The sequence below is a fragment of the Euphorbia lathyris genome, chromosome 3 (assembly GCF_963576675.1).
Source record: "Euphorbia lathyris chromosome 3, ddEupLath1.1, whole genome shotgun sequence".
In the NCBI taxonomy this organism is placed as follows: Eukaryota; Viridiplantae; Streptophyta; class Magnoliopsida; order Malpighiales; family Euphorbiaceae; genus Euphorbia; species Euphorbia lathyris.
The window spans coordinates 103,104,298-103,124,266 of record NC_088912.1 but is presented as its reverse complement, the minus strand read 5'-3'; the positions used below and the strand labels follow the sequence as shown (position 1 = coordinate 103,124,266).

General features: G+C 38.0%; 1 protein-coding gene and 1 long non-coding RNA gene across 2 annotated transcripts; one reads left to right on the top strand and one right to left on the bottom strand.

Moving 5' to 3' along the window:
- Positions 1 to 1,336: 1,336 nt before the first annotated feature.
- Positions 1,337 to 3,125, bottom strand: LOC136224768 (uncharacterized). Its single transcript, XR_010686606.1, has 2 exons — positions 2,512 to 3,125; positions 1,337 to 1,700 (listed from the first exon to the last, which is right to left on the bottom strand). It is a non-coding gene; the product is annotated as an uncharacterized lncRNA (long non-coding RNA).
- Positions 3,126 to 12,157: 9,032 nt separating this feature from the next.
- On the top strand, positions 12,158 to 18,706 carry LOC136224320 (mitochondrial import receptor subunit TOM40-1). Its single transcript, XM_066012621.1, has 11 exons — positions 12,158 to 12,401; positions 13,211 to 13,292; positions 13,403 to 13,502; positions 13,618 to 13,713; positions 13,844 to 13,894; positions 14,388 to 14,453; positions 14,900 to 15,001; positions 15,587 to 15,655; positions 15,731 to 15,814; positions 17,058 to 17,153; positions 18,344 to 18,706. Exons 1-11 carry the CDS (start codon positions 12,254 to 12,256, stop codon positions 18,395 to 18,397), a joined length of 948 nt encoding a protein of 315 aa, XP_065868693.1. The 5' UTR covers positions 12,158 to 12,253; the 3' UTR covers positions 18,398 to 18,706.
- The last annotated feature ends 1,263 nt before the right edge of the window (positions 18,707 to 19,969 follow it).

The window sequence follows — 19,969 nt, the reverse complement described above, 5'->3', positions numbered from 1 at the left end:
TTCTGGTTAATCGGTAACAACATGGGGTTGTCTACGCGATTTGCGAAGAGGCGTTTCGAGATGATCGAGAAGCCTATGAATAACTTTTTGAGTTATTCGTGGCGAGGACCTCATTGGGTGGCTCGCATTCTGGTTAATCGGTAACAACATGGGGTTGTCTACGCGATTTGCGAAGAGGCATTTCGAGATGATCGAGAAGCCTAGGAATAACTTTTTGAGTTATTCGTGGCGAGGACCTCATTGGGTGGCTCGCGTTCTTGTGTGATTGGTAATAACACAGGGTTATTGACGCAATCGGAGAGACGTTCGTGATCTGGGAATAACGCAGTGTTTTGTAAACATGTACTTTTATTCATGATTCAGGTTACAGAAGTTTATTGATAATATTTCTTTAGTGTCTGGATGTTCCAGCTATTGTCAAAGATCGTCCCGTCTAATGAGGCGATTTTGTAGGCCCCATTGTGTAGGACCGTGTCGATTATGTAGGGCCCTTCCCATGTCTGCCCTAGCTTTCCTTTGGCGAGTAGGGATTGAGCGGCGGCCGCATCTCGGAGCACTAGGTCCCCTACTTGGAAAGTGCGGGGTCGCACTCGCTTGTTGTGATATCGTGCTAAGTTTTGCTTATAGGTCGTGATATGGAGTAGTGCGTTAAGGCGCTCTTCCTCCAATCGCTCTCCGGCCTCAACAAGCTCCGCGTCGTTGTTAGTTTGTTCGAAAGTTATTTGTCGAGGAGATCGAAGGATGACCTCGGATGGTGCCATTGCCTCCACTCCATAGGTGTAGATACCCATTTTTGTCCGGGACATTTTTATGCTTTAACTGACAATATTTGAAATTTCAACAAATTTATATATTATATCAGAAATAAAGCATTTCATCATGGCATATGGTTTATTCGAGAAATGAGGCTTTTGTACACCAATTTGTTATATCTCAATACAATGATCAAGTCCAATTCAAGATATAATTCTTTGGAACAAAAGTATCTTCCATCTTGATATAAATTATATGTGAGATGTAATGTGTTATTTGTGAATATAATTTTGAAATGGTTATATTTCAAATTGTTAGTCAAACTCAATTTTTATTTAATAGTTAAGTTAATGTCATGAATTTAACTCATTCATTTTTAATTAATGTTCAAAAATAAATATAGTTTTACATATGATTTTTGTTAAAAGATTGTCTATTAAAGATAAATTTTTTTACATAAGATCATATTTAGAGCAATATTTTTAGAACTAATTAATGATGAATGAATTAATATTCAAAAAATAAGTTCTCACTATTAAAAAAATAACAAAACATAAATAAAATAAAGTGCACTATCAAAAAATAAGATAAAGTGCTACTATTAAGAAAAATAAATGTTACATTTTTACAAAAAAAACTAATTTCAATGTTTCTACAGCCAAGCCATCCAAAGTACAGCCAAAACAATCTTCAATCCAAAATTCAAACAAGAAAGGACAAACATCTTGAAGATAGCCCCTGCATCCTGAACCATCTTGAGAACAGCCATTCTAAAACAAGGGACAAGTGCATTACTTGGCTTGAGTCCAAAGAGAGAGAAGGAGCCAAAGTTGGACAGCCCTTGAAACCAGCCACTGCCCTGCAGAAGAAAAGACAATTCATCGCAACAGGACAACCTTTCTCAATCACAGGATGCCCTGGGCATCTATAAATGGATGAGGCTGGACCTGTAAAAAAGGGGCAGCAACATTAGAGCAACAAAAAAGAGGCAAGAAAGAGAAAAAGCATGAAAAAAAGGAGAGATTAGCAACAACATTAGAACAAAAAACAAGAAAGAGTAGAGAGAAAAAACCCTGTAAGAGGGGGAAAAATATCTGTAATCTCAATGTAAAGGGAGAGCAAAATCAATGTAAACAGGTTGAGCGAAAGAGAGGAGTTCCTCAATCTCTTCTTTACTGCGTACAGTAATTAAGGGAAAGAGGAAGCTAATTGTAAACAAAGAAGTAGCATGTAAACAAAGAAGTTCAAGGAATCAAAGAGGTTAACACCATTCTCAGAGTTTCATTTACATTAATATCTACTGCTTACTTCACTGCTTCCTCACTTTTCCTTATTATTACTTTTTTATCGCACGAAATGGTCAAACAAAAACATAAACTCGGTTTCATTCCCGAACGAAACCGAGCGAGGATCGAAAACACCCTCCAGAGCCGGTAATGGCTCTGGTTGCATTTCCAAAACTCGTTTGAGGGTCTCAAAAGACCCTCCCACACAAAAACCAAGTTGCAGACCCATAGGAAACAGAGACTAGAACAGGGTGAGAAATCACAAAACTACATAAACATCACAATAACCATCCCAGATCCAAACTCAGGCTAATATAACAGAAATAATCCCAGAAAATACACATCTCCATCCCAGCAAACAAAACAAACATTTCAAACCAAATCATACGGGACAAAAATTGCAATAGGAACCAAAGATAAGCCGAGATCAGTGAAAGGGAGAGAGAGAGAGGGCGACAAACTATAATTTTACCTTGCAGGTCGAGTTAGGAGTGGACCGGATCTCCTCAGGCTACTAAATTTCATCATCGGAGGCGGAAATCGCCGCCGCTGTCGCCGGAATCAGTCCAACAGAGCCTCCTAAAGGCCCGCAAGGAACAGAAGCCATAACTGTCGATGAGATCGTGACGACAAGAACAAACGGAGGTTCACCTAGCAAGACGCAACCGCCGGCGAGGCGAGATGAAGCCAGGCAACTCGAACAGCAGCAGACGGCGCGTCACGAAGGAGGAGCAGACGACACATCATCGGGCTCATGCAGTGACGACTCGAACGAGCGGCGGCGGAGCTCAGACGAGGAAGGGATGAGCGGCGAACGAAGCAGGCGCGACTGATTAGCCGGATTTGGAAGAGACGGCGGCCGGTCGGATGATTGCTGCTCTTTTTTCTGTAGCGGGAGTAAATTCGAGAGAGAAGGGAAAAGGGAAAGAAAATGGAGGCTGTGTGAGTGGGCAACCCTAATCCTGAAATATGATATTCTTATATCTCTTTTTTTATTTTTTATCATTTCAAATTGAACCCGTGTTATTCAATCCGATGCACACTTACCCCAATCTTTAAAATTGAATTCAATTATGCCTCTCCCTGTCACAATTGTCATCCTTTTTACTTATTTAAGTTTTAATTAAACCCAATTCCCTACCCCATTAATCCAAATTATTTAAGTTCTAATTAAACCCAATTCTCTACCCATTAATCCAAAGGCCCATTTCCTTTCATTTTCTTATTTCATACGGTAAATTTAATTAGCTGATTATTGTTAACTCAAATGAATTAGATTTTAGTTTAATGTTAGATTAGTTAGTCTTTAATTAAAATTGTGATTTTCTTTTATTTATTGAGCTTTAATCGGTGGATAGCGGTTATAAAATGACCATATTATTCGGATTATTGAATAGTGATCCGAATTGATAAATCAATCACGATCCCCCAATTACTTCTATTACCCGATGCATAAGGTTATGTCATAACCATATGTATGGTAAATACGAAATGACAAGACGTGTACGAATAATAGTAACATCTTCTATTACCCAACGCATAAGGTTATGTAATAATCGCATGCATGGTAAATATAAAATAATAAAATTACACAAAATAATGGTAATATCCTCCCAAATATATTAAACCCGCTATATAAAGTTATGTCATAACTATATGTATGGTAAATAAAAACGAGTAAATCACTCGGAGATTTAATCCCCACTACTCAATGCATAGGGTTATGTCATAATCATATGTACGGTAAATAAATAAAAAATAACTAATAAATTATTTAGAAATAATATTAATATCTATTGAGCCCACGGGATAGAGTTATGTTATAACTCTATACATGTCCGTGAACCCGAAAGACTTCACGAGCATCAAGGAAAGGCTTGAGTGAATTAGTAATTCTCTAAAGCAATACTGGACATGAACACGATTAACAAGCATGCAGAAATACGACAGTACCGATTTATCGGGCGGGGTAGGGTGAGATTATGTCTCTTCCCTACACGTAACCGGAAACCGAACTTAGAATCATCACAGACCACTATCTTATCCGAACTTACCCGAATGGGTCAATTTGGAATCAAAGCGGTGTCCAATCAGACCGTCAAACTGATTGGTGGCGACTCAAAAAACCCATTGAATAGTCTCTCTAGAGGGACTATCCAGCACCATTGAAAACCAGTAGAGCGGGAGCCACGTATTGAAGATGTAACAGTTCGCAGTCCGCGGGCACGGGTGCGACAGTAGGTTAAGAAAAAAAGGGTTCGCCCTGTGTCGGAGTGCGGGGTTGTGCGATATGACCATAATACTGCTGAGATGTGGTCGGGCCATGCTTGTCCTTTGTTAAAAAGGCGTGCTTTTATACCGCGCAGGATCGTGCGGTTGCTTACTTTAGTGAGCCCGTTGATTTAAGGATGCGCGACTGAGGTGTATCGACCTCTTATGCCCCACTCGTCGTAGAAATCGCGAAACTGAGTGCAGTCAAATTGTCGCCCGTTGTCTGTGATGAATGAATGAGGGACTCCGAATCAGTATATTATTGTTCGTTTTAGGAAGCTTATAACATTGTCGGCGGTTATCTTGGCGATAGCCTCAATCCATTTTGTGAAATGATCGACTGCGACCACTATGAAGCGTTTTTGTGCCAAGGCAATTGGAAAAGGGCCAAGTAGATCAACTCCCCATACTGCGAAAGGCCAGGGTGTGATGATGCCCTTGAGGGAAGCCGCCGGCGCATGATGAGTATTAGCGTGGACTTGACATGCTTGGCAGCTGCGCACTAGACTGACTGCATCAGAGTCCATGGTCTGCCAGTAAAGTCCCTGTAGTCGGGCCTTTTTTACAATGGATCGAGCGCCCTGATGCGAGCTACACACGCCCTGGTGTATCTCTTTTAGACAGTGATCTCCTTCCTCTTCGGATATGCAATGCAACCAAGGGTGCTTGGAGGACTTCCGATAGAGTAGGCCGTCATGCATCGCATACCGCCAGGAACGCCGAACCACGAGGGATGCCTGTGTCCGATCCTCCGGAAGTGTTCCATCTTCTAGATACCTGATTATCGGGCTCCTCAAGCCGCTTGCTGCTGCATCTGCTGTGTCGATCTGCAACGAACATTCTGTGCTAATGGCTGGGGCCGCAGCAATTTCTATGAGGGTATGCGGGTCACGGGACTGCTCGCCTACTGCGAGAGTGGCAATGGCATCTGCCTCTTCATTCTCTTCTCGCGGTACGAGTGTAAGGATAAAGGTTACTCCTTTGTTCTTGAGATCCTCGAGCAGGGATTTGGCGAGCGACAGGTATTGACACATCATTGGGTCTTTTGCTCTATAAGTACCGCTGATGTGGCTGACGACGAGTTTGGAGTCTGAATACATTGTCAGGTGTTTTGGCTAATCGAAGAGCTGCGATTATGGCCTCATATTTTGCCTGATTGTTCGTGGTTGGAAAGTCGAGTCGGATGGCGTACCATAGTCGGAGGTTGTTATTATGAGCTTTTGCCAGTGTGAGGTCGCTAGTCGAGGACCCGGTGAATTCGACAATGAAATCGGACAGCATTTGAGCTTTGATTGCCGTGCGGGGTTCAAAACATATGTCAAACTGCGACAGTCGAACCAACCAGTTGGTGATCCGTCCGGAGACTTCTGGTTTCTGGACTGCCTTCTTGAGAGGATAACTGGTCTTAACCGCAACCGTATGCGCTTGGAAGTATGGTCGGAGACGTTCGGATGCTTGCATTATGGCGAACATAGCCTTCTCAACCTCGGAGTATCGGGCTTCCGCACCCTTCAGGACCCTGCTCAAAAAGTAAATCGGATAGAGCTCCGTACCCTCTTCTTGAGTCAAGACCACTGCCACAGTTTCATCGGCGGCATTGAAGTACAGTTGGATGTCCCGTCCTTGCTTTGGTACTGATAGTAGTGGCGGTGTGGCGAGGAAAGTTTTAATAGCGTTGAATGCCGCCTGACAGTCCGTTGACCATTTGAAGGGATGCTCCTTCTTGATTGCTTTGTAAAAAGGCAAGCAACGTTGTGCCGAGCAGGAAATGAATTGTCCCAAGACGATAACCCCCCCGTTGAGCCTCTGAACTCCCTGTAAGTTGTGTGGTGCTTCCATTTCTAAGATCGCCTCGATCTTTGCGGGATTAGGCTCGATACCCCTTTCCGAAACCACGCAACCAAGGAACTTGCCGCTCCGAATACCGAAGAAACATTTCTCCGGGTTTAGCTTGAGGTTGTAATCCCTGAAAATTTTAAACACCTCCGCCAAGTCCCGCGGATGGTCACTCTCTTCAGTGCTTAGGACGACTATGTCGTCGATGTATACTTGTACCGTTTTGCCAATAAGGTGAGTGAACATCTTGTCTATTAGTCGCTGATATGTGGCTCCTGCATTCTTCAAACCGAAAGGCATCACGTTGTAGCAATACGTGCCTTCATGCGTTATGAAGGAGGTCTTTTCGGCATCGGCCGGGTCCAGAGGGATTTGCTAGAAACCAGCGATGGCATCAAACTGGGACAAGATTTTGCGACCGGCTGTCTGGTCTAGAAGCTGATCTATGTTAGGCAGCGGGTAGGAATCCTTGGAGCACGCTTTATTCACATCCGTAAAATCTACACACATGCGGTACTTTCCGATGGCTTTCTTTACAAGTACAACATTAGAAAGCCAATCCGGATAGTGGACCTCTCGAATAAATTTTACAGCTAAAAGCTTCTCGATCTCTGCCTTGACAGCAGCTTGCTTGTCCTTCGCCTGTACCCGTTTCTTCTTCTTTAGGGGTTCGACGGAAGGGTCGATGTTCAATCTGTGAGTTGCTTGTTCGGGTGAGACTCCTGTGATGTCTTCGGTGCACCATGCGAATACGTCCGAATGCTCTATTAGGACGGCCTTTATCTCGCTGGCCAGAGGAGGCGGGAGCTTGGTCCCAATCTTTAGTGTCTTGTTCTCCCCGACGGGGCAATCGCTGACAGGTTCAATCGGTGTGGGATTGTACCCCCTCATATCCATCAGACCGTCCTCAAGGTAGAGTGTCGTCCGAGGTTGAGTCGCCTCCCATGAAAGTTTCTTGGCCAGGATGCGATCTCCTTGGATGGTGATTTTGCCACTTCGACGCGGTAAAGTCAAGCATAGGTCGGAGATATCAATTGTAGCTTTGAGGCTAGCCAGCAGAGGTCTTCCGATAATGGCGTTATAGGCCAAGGGGATGTCCACCACCACCCATTCAGCGGCGTCCTCTACTTGTTGGTCGTTTTCGGCAAAGATTATTGACAGAGAGATGACTCCCTTCACGGGGACTTCTATTTCTGACAAACCAACCAGGGGAAAAGTTTCGGCTCGGAGGGCCGTGTGAGTATTCTTCATAGCGCGGAGCGCTCTCCAGGTAAGCAGGATCACTAAGCTTCCTGTGTCCACCAGCACCCGATGCGTTTTAAAGCCAGCGATGTTGATGGTGACTACGAAGGCCTCCGAATGGCTGGTCCGGAGTGGTGGCTATAGCGTCAGGGTCTGATCAGCTGCTTTTCTCTTTCGGGAGTTCTCCGGATGTGGACAAAGTGCCGGCGCTCCCTCTCTTATGACATGGATCTCTCCGTGGAATCTTGGTCGCTTGGCCTCATCTGTTCGGCCGGTGTCACGCTGTTTCGGGCTCTGTTCCCTCTGCCTGATAGTTTTCGGTGGCGCACCTTGCTCTGTGATTCGCTCGATTTCTTTCTGTAGTTGATAGCAATTCTCCGTGGAGTGTCCGGAGGATTTGTGGTATTTGCAGTATTCCTTCTCGGCACGGGTCTTTCCTTTATCCGCCGGGGGAGTCAGGTGTGCGTAATGGCGGGGCTGGTTTTGAGCAGCATAATGTACTTCCTTTCCACGAGATCGGTCTCCCCTGCGCTCAAGGTTTGCCCGCTCGACCCATGCTGGGAAAGGTATGGGGGCCTCCCTGCGTGCCCGGCCTTCATCTCGTGCCTCTGTGGTTGGTCTACTTTTTTCCTCTTTGCGCATATCTCCTCTGGCCTTGTCCCTTTCCGATTCCTCGTACCCTACCGGGCGATCGCAGTTGTCATATCGGACGAAGGTTTGTGCCATGGTCATGAGCTCCTCGAAGGATCACGACATCTTTCTAAAGCATTTTTGCTTTAGGGGCTCGCACGAGGTTCCCTTTACTGGGGCATCATGAGCTACCTCTAGGTTGAGGCCCTTGACCTGAGAGGCCATGTGGTGGAACCTGGAAAGAAAGTTACGCAGTGGCTCGGTTGCCCGCTACTTGAGCCCGTTGAGGTCCGAGCTGATCTTTTTTACCTTTGCTGCCGCGGCGAAACGGGAGAGGAAAAGGTCTTTTAGCAGATCGAACGAGTCAATTGACTCGGGAGCCAGTCCTCGATACCACTCTTGGGCACTGGATGAGAGTGTGGTGGGAAAAAATTTGCACATGATGTCCTCGTCTTTTGAATATAGGTTGATAGTGCTCATGAAGGACGCCACGTGGTCGTTTGGGTCTTCGGTTCCCGAATATTGCGATAGGCGAGGAGCCTTCCAATCTCGTGGGAACCTTGTCTCGATGATTCTTTGTACTAGCGGCGTCTTGCTGGAGGTGATGCTTCCTCCCATGACGCCTCCGAGGGCTCTCTTGTCTAAAAAGCGCTGAATCTTCAGTTCTAATGTGTCTTCGCTGTTCGCGGCCGTTGTCTCTTCCCGTGGTACGCCGCTTCCTCCGGTTGTGGCGGCACCGGCCCCTCTCCCCGTGGGTATCTCGAGTCCTAAGGACTGCCCCGGGGACACGCCTTCTCTTTGTGTCTCCGCTGCTGCTTTGAGATATTACCAAATTTTGGCATTTTCCTCCTGCAAGCTTCTCTGTTGTTCTATGATCTTCATCTGAGCCGCCGTATGAACAACTTGAGTGGTTTGAAAACCTTGTATCGCACTGAGGAGCTGTGTGGTATTGTAAGTTTCCTCTTCTTCCGGGCTTACCTCCTCCATCAGTGGAGCCAGATTTCTAGGGGAAATTGGGATGACCGGTGCGGACCGGTCCACGTTTGTCATAGAACTAGTTGCTCCAATTTCCGGCGCCTCCGTTGGAGTGGACTCAGTTGGCGTTTGCATCTCGCTGGAGGCTCCGAGGTCACTTGTAGTCCACGTTCACTGCACCAAATAATTAGGATAAGCGGAACAGTGATCCGAGCTCTCTTCGGGGAGTGTCGGGCTCCTCGAGGGTCGTCTCTGTGCGGGGAGCGGTTCCTGGGAACACTCCGACGATCAAGATAGTTAGTCGCTCGAGAGTATTGTTAGTCTATTGAAAATGAGATAAAGAGTATGTTACCCGATCCCCTTTGCCTTGGTTGGCTCCTCCTTCTTTATAGTGAATTTCCTTGGGCCTTTGAGGCTTCTCGCCCTTTAGCCCTTGGGCCGGTTGGGCCTATTGGGCCTTAAAAGATATTCTGAATCAATAAGTAATGATAAATACTGAAGGGTTAGTTACATGAAACTCACAATTGCTTGAAATAAATACATTCTACCCACACCAATGAAAATTATTCTTATTATGTCAAACAATTCTAAACCTATACTCAAAATATCAACCAAAAAATAACTGCAAACAAGAACTGCAATTCCCACGTTGCAAAACAAACCAACAATGCTAATGCTACTTGTTTCTCTAACTCCTATTCACCCTTTCTTTCTTATTTAAATAAACTTTTATTTCTTTTCATCCACATGCTTGCTAATGGCGTCTAATGAATTTCAGATTCATAACTATAAGTCTGTTGAAACAATATGATATGTGCTTTCATATTGTTCTCGAAATTGGAAGATGCTGTTATTTCTATGAGTCTGTCCTCCATTTTGTTTTCAGTAACAATAATGCAACTAATTTAGTTCTTCAAATTATAAAAAAATATTGCAGAAATGTTAAAAGGATTAACCAGAAAACGATTGAATTCGGAAACAAATAAATTAATACACGGAGAAAGAAATAAATTGGGTAAAAAAATTTATAACCAAAAATACTGAATATTCATAAAAAGAACACATTGAATATGAGTATAGAAGAAAAAAATATATACAGAAACAAAGGAAAATGGAAACTATGATTAAATTTGAATTAATCTTTTTAAAATTGATAACTGTTTGAGTTAACATTCATCTTTTAAAAAAAAAAAAAAAAAAAAAAAAGAAGAGGGAAAAGAAGCTTAAAATACCTACACTTTATTTCTATCAACTACACATATATCAACACAAAACAAAGAATATCATGTAAAAAACTTATATAGCAATACATTCAATAAGAAAATACATATGAATAGAAAAGTTACTTGAAAATACATATGAATATAACAGTATCATATTAGAAATTTAATAATTAAAGAACTTGGATTTAGACTGCTTAATCATGAGAGGCCTCTTTATATCTATAAATAGAAAAGTAGAAAGCTTGAAGCATTTTGTGGATGACAATGGTGGAAGCATTGTTTATGTTTCAAGTAGAAACAGAATTTTCCAATCAATTATTTGTTATTCTCGGTGATTTGTATTTGTTGTTGTCAGTTGTCCTTGAGATTTTTTTTGGGAAATACATATGAATTACTTTGCTGCATTATAAGCTTCTTATGCTTTGAAATGTTATTTTATCAATACAAATAAAATCATGCACTTCTTGCTGTTGAACGAAATTATGAACAATAATTCTTTTGTCATTTCTACCAAATTACTACCATCATCAATTGAACAACAAACCAAACATTAGGATAACAAGGAGAAAGAAGAAAACATAGTTGATAGCATTGTGAGATTTTAGAATTTTTGTTATTGATGTTGTGTTATCAGATTAAAATTGAGAATAAACAGAACTTTGCATATTTCGTATATTTAGTAAACCAAAAGAAACTTTGCAGCAATAACACTCATAATAAAAAAAAAGGTTGTATAATTGCAAAACTTAATACAACCATCTTATTTATGAATATATTAATTGAATATAATTTTAAATATTATTTATCAGTTTTATCCATTATAATATTTTAAATGGTTTATAACTTTCATATGACTAACCCTAAATCTCTAGCTTCAATAAGGTACCTGTTTGCTCATTTTCATTTTATTTAGGCTTTCAAATCAAAAAATATAAAAACTAGAGACTTGAGGACTTGAATTTTAGCAACTTCTGCAACAAAAATAAAACTTTGGGATGATACGTCAATAAAGTATTGATGTCCATACCATATCAATATATAATCATAATGGGAATATACTTGAGTCCAAATGGAAGGAGTTTGCCAAAATGAATAACCAGTAATTGGTGGAATTATCAAAAACCAGCTTGAAGGAAAAACCAGTTTCTGCCATTAATTTTTTCCAGCAAGACACAAGCAAAACGAAACCAAGAAAAACAAAATTCGAAGGAGTATCTAAATTACTATGAATTACATCAATAGTTTACAGAAAGGCTACAAAAAGAAAATCGAAAAGCAAAGAACCAAGAAGGTAAGTGAAAAAGAACAGCAAACAAAGGAATTAGATAATACTTTCTTAATAAAACCACAAAGACAAACTCTACATAAAAGATTTTAATGAGTTATGAAATCACTATGAATTACGTCGTTAGATTGCTTAAGACATAGAAAAATAAATTCAGAAAGAACCAACTAAAAAAGAAAAAACAAAAAACGCAGAACAGAGAAGGGAAATAGATGAAGGATAGGGGCTACATAAATATAGGAATGAATTGTGAATTTGAAATAATTAAATAAATAATTTAATAACTACTAACTGCAGTTTGACAAAATTAAAAATAATTCATCAGATTTTGATATTTTAAATTTAAAATCAATGATGATGATAAAAAACAAAAAAGCAAGATAGTTAACTGTAAAATAAATTCAAAAAATGATTTACTGTGTAATTTCTTCAATATGGAATCGAACTGATTAATAAACTGAACTGAATGCTATTAAACTGAACTGAATTTACTAATAACACGGAGTATGTTAAATTAAAAGAACAAAAAAACTTAATCAACAAAAACCTAAAAGAATTTCATTTTTCTTGTTTATTCATTTCAATTTTAGTGGGCCCCACAGAAAATAGGTCATTTAAAACCCTTCCTTAAACCCCATAATAACAAAAGAGTGACCGGAAGGAGAAGAACGCACAGCCACTCTCTGCTCGCGTACCTCTCGGGCCACTGTATATCTCTCGAAATCCACCGAATTGAAGCTCAAAATACTGCAATGGCGGGGATAGTATCTCCAGGTACATCGCTGTTAGGCGATGCAACTTCCGCTTCAGTTAACAAGATCATTGAAGTTCAGAAGAAAGTCGATTACATGAAACTTCCTTGCCCTATTCCTTATGAAGAACTCCATCGCGAAGCTCTTAGTACAGTTTCTCATCCTCATTTCCTTCATTTCTTATCAGTTTCTTCATTTTTTTTATTTTGCCTATATTTTGTTTGCTTATTGTTACTTAATTTATCTTTCTTTTGATTTACTGGATCATTTAATCGATTGTGTTTTCGGTTGTTTCTTTATGGATTTCTCGATCTGCATATCTGTTCTGTATATGTGATTTTCTCAGTGTTCATGGAGTCCTGGATTTGGTTCTAGCAGTCTGCCTTAGTGTGAAACCCTAATTTGTGTTAAATAGTAGATTATGCACTTTTTTTGTTTGGTTTGGTCGAGCAGTAAGAGTTTTGAAAATGTTTATATATTATGGTTTGCAAAAGCTATAAACTGCCAATTTCAATTGGTCATCTGATATTTGGATTATTAGTAGGAAAAGTGACTCAAGCTTAATTGAGTTGAGGATTGCCAAATTTGTAGTTACATTTGGGCCTTTTTGCACTTGTAATAGGTTTAACAGAATATTAAGCTCCTCTAACTTCTCTGTCTCATCAAAATTGTTTCACTTCGAAAGCTTGATTTTTTATTATGTGTTTAATGAAAAACTTGTTAGGACAGCATAAAAGTTTGTGGACTAATTTATACGTGATCTCAAGTGTCCTGTATTTGAGTTTGAATTATGGTTTACAATATATGTGCAGTTTAGTTGTTTACTATAGTGCTGCTACTTTAAAGAAGATATGAGAGTGGGACGCCTACACGGAACAGATTATTTGTCAAAATTTTGAGCTGAATAAGTAGTCCTCATTCAAATAGTTTACTGAGTTTCCTAATAACCTTTTGCAGTGTCTTTAAAGCCAGAGGTTTTTGAGGGGATGCGCTTTGATTTTACCAAAGGACTCAATCAGAAATTCTCCCTCAGCCACAGGTTGTTTGGCTTCTTTTGTTTTTGGATGCTTTTCAATTTTTCATTTTAATTTCCATGACAGCTTCAAATTGATTGTTGACAATATTGAATCATTTTTCTATCTATCTCAGTGTTTTTATGGGACCTATGGAACTCCCCTCCCAATCGGCAGAAACTATCAAAATCCCCACTGCTCACTATGAGTTTGGTGCTAATTTTGTAGATCCGAAGGTAGACACTTTATTATATATGCCTTCAGAAGCCTTTTAACTAATTTATGCATTCTTGTTACTGTTGTCTTCAAAATTATAAGAAAATATGAATAACATTAAAATGGTCTTTGCAGCTAATGCTTATTGGGAGAGTGTTGACAGATGGAAGATTAAATGCTAGAGTGAAGTGTGATTTGACTGATGATCTTAGTTTGAAGGCTAATGCGCAGGTTAAGTATATAATCTTCTCATTCACTCTTTTGTCTTATGTTTTTTCCCTTATAATTGCTCTTGCCATTTTCTTGTTTGGAAGTATTGGGTTTATGAGTTAACACTTCTTAAACTTTATTTTCTATACAGCTCACACATGAGCCGCATATGTCACATGCCATGTTCAATTTCGATTACAAGGTAAGTTCTCTTGATTTTACCTTTGGTCATGTTATTTGTTTATCATTTTCCCTTTGATAGAATGTGTAATTAGTGGAACATACATTGCTTTTTCTCCACTGTCATGGTTACATTTGTGGCAGCAGTTATTTAACTGTCTTGACTTTGATTGGAAGTTATGCATATTTCTCCATTAAAATTTGTTTTCCTGGAATAAATGAACATCTGATCTTTTGGTAATTGTAGTTTTGGGAGTTGTCTTCGAAATTAAGAAAAAGAATAATTGTGGTGATAAAAGTTATTATGCGAGCCAGTTATGGTATGATCATTATGCATATAGCTGGCAACTATATTGAAACTTAATCAAAATAATCTTTGTGACCTTTTTTTGACATTTTATTCAGAGTATCGTGTCTCATTGTGAGAACTCTAATGAGTTGGTCCTCGTATATGATTACATATGTTTTTCATTCTTAATTTTGGTGCTTTCTTGCCCATTTCTATGTCTCTTCAGGGCACGGATTACAGGGCCCAGATTCAACTGGGAAATGGTGCCTTATTTGGGGCTAGTTACATTCAGGTAAGTGATCAAGTTCATGCAATGCAATAACTATAACACTGAAATTTAATAATTTGTAAATTAGCTTGAAGACTGGAACAAGATGTATGCAGCCTCCTCGACATCATACTGATTTAATAATGAAATTCGGCATTCTAATTACCATGGTAGAAAATCCTGCTATAAAATCAGTGAAGGTGAAGATTAATGTGATCATAGGTCCTAGAGAAGGTACAATGGGTAAACCATAAAAGTAAACCAAAGTTTGTTTGATGCATAGAAGATCTATACCATAGAGATGTTTTTCAAAATTCAATTTAAAATCAAAGGGGTACTAATATTATTTTTATGTGTGCATTGTTGGGTTGGGGGTCTCTCTAATTCTTTCCCTTCACATGTTGCATTGCATGAAGGGGTTACCTAAATCTGTTCTATTATACTTCTCATAAATCTTCATTTTAATGCAGAGTGTGACCCCAAATATGTCTTTGGGTGGTGAAGTATTTTGGGCTGGTCAGCATAGGAAGTCTGGCCTTGGGTATGCTGCTCGGTATGAGACAGATAAGATGGTATTACTCAACTCATCCTTCATAACATCTTTTAGACATGCCATAGTATCAGCATCCAATTATATATAATTATTTTGAAGTACTACCTGGAGGCACTACCTCAGTTTATCAGACTATAGCAGAAGCTAAGATGTTCAATTCTATAAATTTCAACAAAAATTGAACTTGACAATTTTAGAATAAAACCGCGATGGAGAAATAGAGCTGTTCATTTAGTGAATGTGTTAGATGTTATGTGCAGCAAAATTAAGTGTTATGCAAAAGCATAAGCATGCACTGGAAAATCTAGATGGAATAATTTTCATGTTTCTACAATTTGCTACGCTGTTTTGGTTTTGAAATGCGACTCAGTGGATATCAGATTTATTTGATTATTTTAAGTGGAGCTGCAAATTCTTCACATTTTTATTTCTGGGATTAATTTCAGTTAATGATCTCAGACAGGTGGACGTTCAAGCATTATAAATGTATTATATATACGTAGGTGATATTACCACTAGCATATTAGAAGTAGCTTTCTTTTTATTTTGCACTCTGGCATGTCCTGCTTCTTTTACAAAGCCAAATCACTTTTCTTTCATCCAGGTTGCGACTGGGCAAGTTGCTAGTACTGGAATGGTGCTTTTGAGCTATGTCCAAAAGATTTCTGAGAAGGTAATGAAGTGAATTGAGGAAGCTATAATTGTGATCCAAGTTCCAACCATTATGCTTACACTATGTTTTGTGAAGGTTTCACTAGCAACTGACTTGATGTACAACTACTTGTCAAGAGATGTGACAGCAAGTGTTGGTTATGATTACATCCTTCGACAAGTAAGTTATGCTCTCCAACTTCTTAGTGGCTTATAAACTATTTCTTGCTTATATATTCTATTTCTATTCGATTTCTATATAAAACATATAGAAATCGAAAAAAATATATTAAATAAAATAGAAAAATATAGAATATATTTAATATATTAGAAAATATATTATTTCTATTCTAATAAATATAGAAAATAAAAATTAGCAATATAATAATTAAAATAAATAGAGAAAAGAAAAAGAATAGAATAATATATTCTATAACATATGTTATTCGTATTTCAGCATCTCTCTCATTCTCTTGCATTACAATGGTTAGCCATGTTGTAATATGTGATTGATCTTTGAAATCCTAATTTAGGATGTGTGCAGTTATAAAATAACTGAACCTTGTTCAAATATTATATATTATGCCATATCTCTATTAGTGAGTGTTTGGTCCAAGCTGATGAGTTTAGATGCTTGGATTTCTCTATATATGATCACAACAATGTTAACAATTTTTGATGTTTTGTGCACTACTTAACATGGGGAATTGGTCATGCGGGGTACTTTGACTACAGATGCAAATTGTATAATGTATAATTGATGCCACAAGCAATTTTTGGTTGCCCTAGTTAATGAACTGAGTTTACCAATAGAACACAAGGAATTTCAACTCCTGTTTAACAAAACCTTGACAATTCTTAATCTAACACTTGCACATGGAATCAATCAATTAACTGCAAGAATAAATTATTTTGGTGCACCCTCAGAAATGTTATTCACTTATTCAGTTAACATTCTCTTTCTGTGCGGTGTTTATGATTCTCGGAAATGCACTGATCTTCTATATTATATGCGGGTATGGTTCAAAGCTATCTCCAAGTTCAATGGACATTGAGAGATTGATGTTTACTTTATTGCCTTCCACCTATTATATGGGTTTTAATTCTCTTGCGCATTATTGATAAGAAGTCCTGATCTTGTATCATGATCTGTTCATGATTAAACTATATAATCTTCAATGCAAGAGCTAGAGAGGTTAAGCATTCATATTATCTGGTAGTTAACCTGCAAACAATCATACCTACAGTGAATCAGACAAAATGTCAGAATTGTGAAGTGAATCAAAAGTTTCATGCTTGAAATAAATGTCTGAACTGGAACTGAAATCTGATTACTGATTAATAGCACTTATTTTTATCAATTGTTTATGATTCAAATTCAATCCGTTAATGAAAACTTACGTCTATGGTTGTGGTTGTCTCAGGCTCGTCTAAGAGGGAAAATTGATTCCAATGGCACTGCAACAGCTTTCTTGGAAGAGCGTTTAAATATGGGTCTCAATTTCGTTCTTTCTGCAGAGGTAATGGTTTGTTAAAATATGAAGCTGTTATTTTAGACATCTTATGTTATAAGGTTCAATGTTCACTCAAATCTGATGCGTTCTTGAGCTGTGACATTCGTTATGGAGTCATCACCTTGTTGAAACATTATAGAAATCTGTGATATTTGAATAAGGTCACTGTAGCATTAGATTTTAGGGCAAAGTACAAAAAAAAACCTTGTCGTTTTGTGCATTTGTAAACACGTCTCCATAGTTCAAAGGTTACAAACACAGGTCTGACCTTTCACTCCAAATTTGCTTATGTGGCAAACATTCAGAACAAAATCAAAGTGTTCTTTTGTCACATTTGCACCACTCCTAACATATACAAACATTTTAAAGTAGAAATAAATGATAAAATGACTAAAATTTCCTTTGTCCACAATCAGTTTTAGTGAAAAAGTCTGTTTTTACCTAGGAAGCACCAAAACAGGTACTCGTACGGGTGTGGGTGCGACAAACGTCATTTTTACAAAAATGTGAGTCATGGGTACAGCAGGGACACCCAAATTTATATATATATAACACTCATAAGTCATTATAAACCCTAAATAACATCCATAAAACCATCAGTTTTAGTGAAAAAGTCTATTTTTACCTAGGAAGCACCAAAACAGGTACTCGTACGGTGTGGGTGCAACAAACGTCATTTTTACAAAAATGTGAGTCACGTGGTACAGCAGGGACACCCAAATTTATATATATAACATTCATAAGTCATTATAAACCCTAAATAACATCCATAATAAGTCATTAATTCATAAAAAGAAACATTTAATACTTCAAACTATTTAAACTACCAAAAAAATGGCAGGTTGCCCTACTCTTTTCTTTGGATTTTGATTTCTTTTTCCATTAGGGTTTTATTTTTATATATCAACCCCTCTTTTCTGTAAAATTATTAAAACCCCCCTATATTCTCTACTTAATTAACTCAGAAGCCATGTCCCAAAAGTGTCCCTGGAGTCTCCATCACGTTAACCTCCTAGAAGTGTCAGTGCTTCCTAGGTTCTTACAAATGGATGGAACTTCCAACCTGCATTAGCAAACTTTTAAACCACGGGAACGCTTTTACAAATGCGCGAAACCACATAGTTTATATGGAATGAAAAGCAAAATCTCTCAAACTTGCTGGTTGACAAGAAATTCAAATTTTTGATATATTGCAGTTAGATCATCAGAAGAAAGACTACAAGTTCGGGTTTGGGTTGACAGTGGGGTAACCGGAGCAAAGGCCTAACGGGGTTGTGTATCATCAAGTTTTCTAGGTGAAATTGCATTGGACAAAGAGCACTTTTGCACTGTTTTGAGGAAACAGAAACAAAATTATTTACCATCATCAGATTTAGCTTTTTTAGTATTCATTACATTGGTAGGTTTTGATAATCTTCATTTGAAAGCTGTGTACAATTTTCATGCCAATGAGAAGTAGTAGGGTGCTGCAGAAAATAAAGATTTTGATATTGTTCTTGAATCATAAAACTACCAGTTTTTGGATGAGGATTAATATCCGCGAAGGTATTCGTAAAGTATTTTGAGGTCTTTGATCTTTTCGATTTTTGTGATAAGTTGCTCATCTTTTATTTTTACACATTTGAGTGGTTGAGTAATATAGGCATTATACCCATTTGTGTCCCTAAGTTAAAGCTTCAAAGTCAACTAGGACCCTAAACTATCAAAATCATCAATTTGTTCTATGAACTAAGAAAAAATCATCAATTAAGTTTCCATCATATTCTAAAATCAGAAACTGTGAGTATTTGATATAGATTGTAATAATTTATGCGTTGGTTCAAAATGGGGTTGGGGAAGAGAGTCTGAATTGTTCAATTGAATAATTTTCTATGAGATCTCAATTAATGATTTTTGTGTAGAATGTGGATTCAATTGATGGATTTTGGTTAGTTCAGGGATCTGATTGATGATTTTACTAGTTGAATTCCTCATTAACTTTGAAGTTTTAGTTTGGGGATCCAAATAAGTATTGTGCCAATAATATAATTGCACCCTCGATGATCTGAACATAAAACTTGATTTATAGAACATTATTTATTTTATCTGATCTGAACATAAAACTTGATTTATAGAACATTATTTATTTTATCTGTATTCAAAATTTGTTTTTTAAATAGTTTGACAACAGTTCTTTTTTGTGAAGAATTCTTACTTCAAACTTAAAGAGTACTCTTTCATTATTATTTTTATTTTTTTTGGATTTGGCAAGAGCACAGTTTATTTTGTCTGTAGATAAATAAATCTGTGTGATGGTATCAAAAGAAATTATTCAAATTCGAATGTTCGAGATGGTCTAAATGCTGGAGATTTGATTGCATTTGTTTTTCTATAGATTTTGATTTACGAGAAACATGTTTGTTTTTTTTTTATATCTTTTTATACATCTTAATGAGTTTTTTTTTTTCTCTTTGTAGAATTTTTTTTTTGTATTCATTTTAGTTCTCATCATATTCTAAAATCAGAAACTATGAGTATTTGTACACCATCCGATCCGATCAATCCAAGTCATCTTACCAATTAAACAATCTCTGGTCCAACTATAAATCCAATTTGATATCTAGATCCGGTTTTAATAACATTGCAAAAACACCAGAGATTGTTTAATTGGTCAGATGACTTGGATTGATCGGATCAGATGATGTAATAAATAATATATATAATTAATTTGAAATTATTTTTATAAATTATATATATGAAAGAAGTTAGAAATAAAAAAAAAATCAATTAAAGGTGATAATTTGAAATACGTCAATGTATTTTATATAGGAAATTAGAAACTA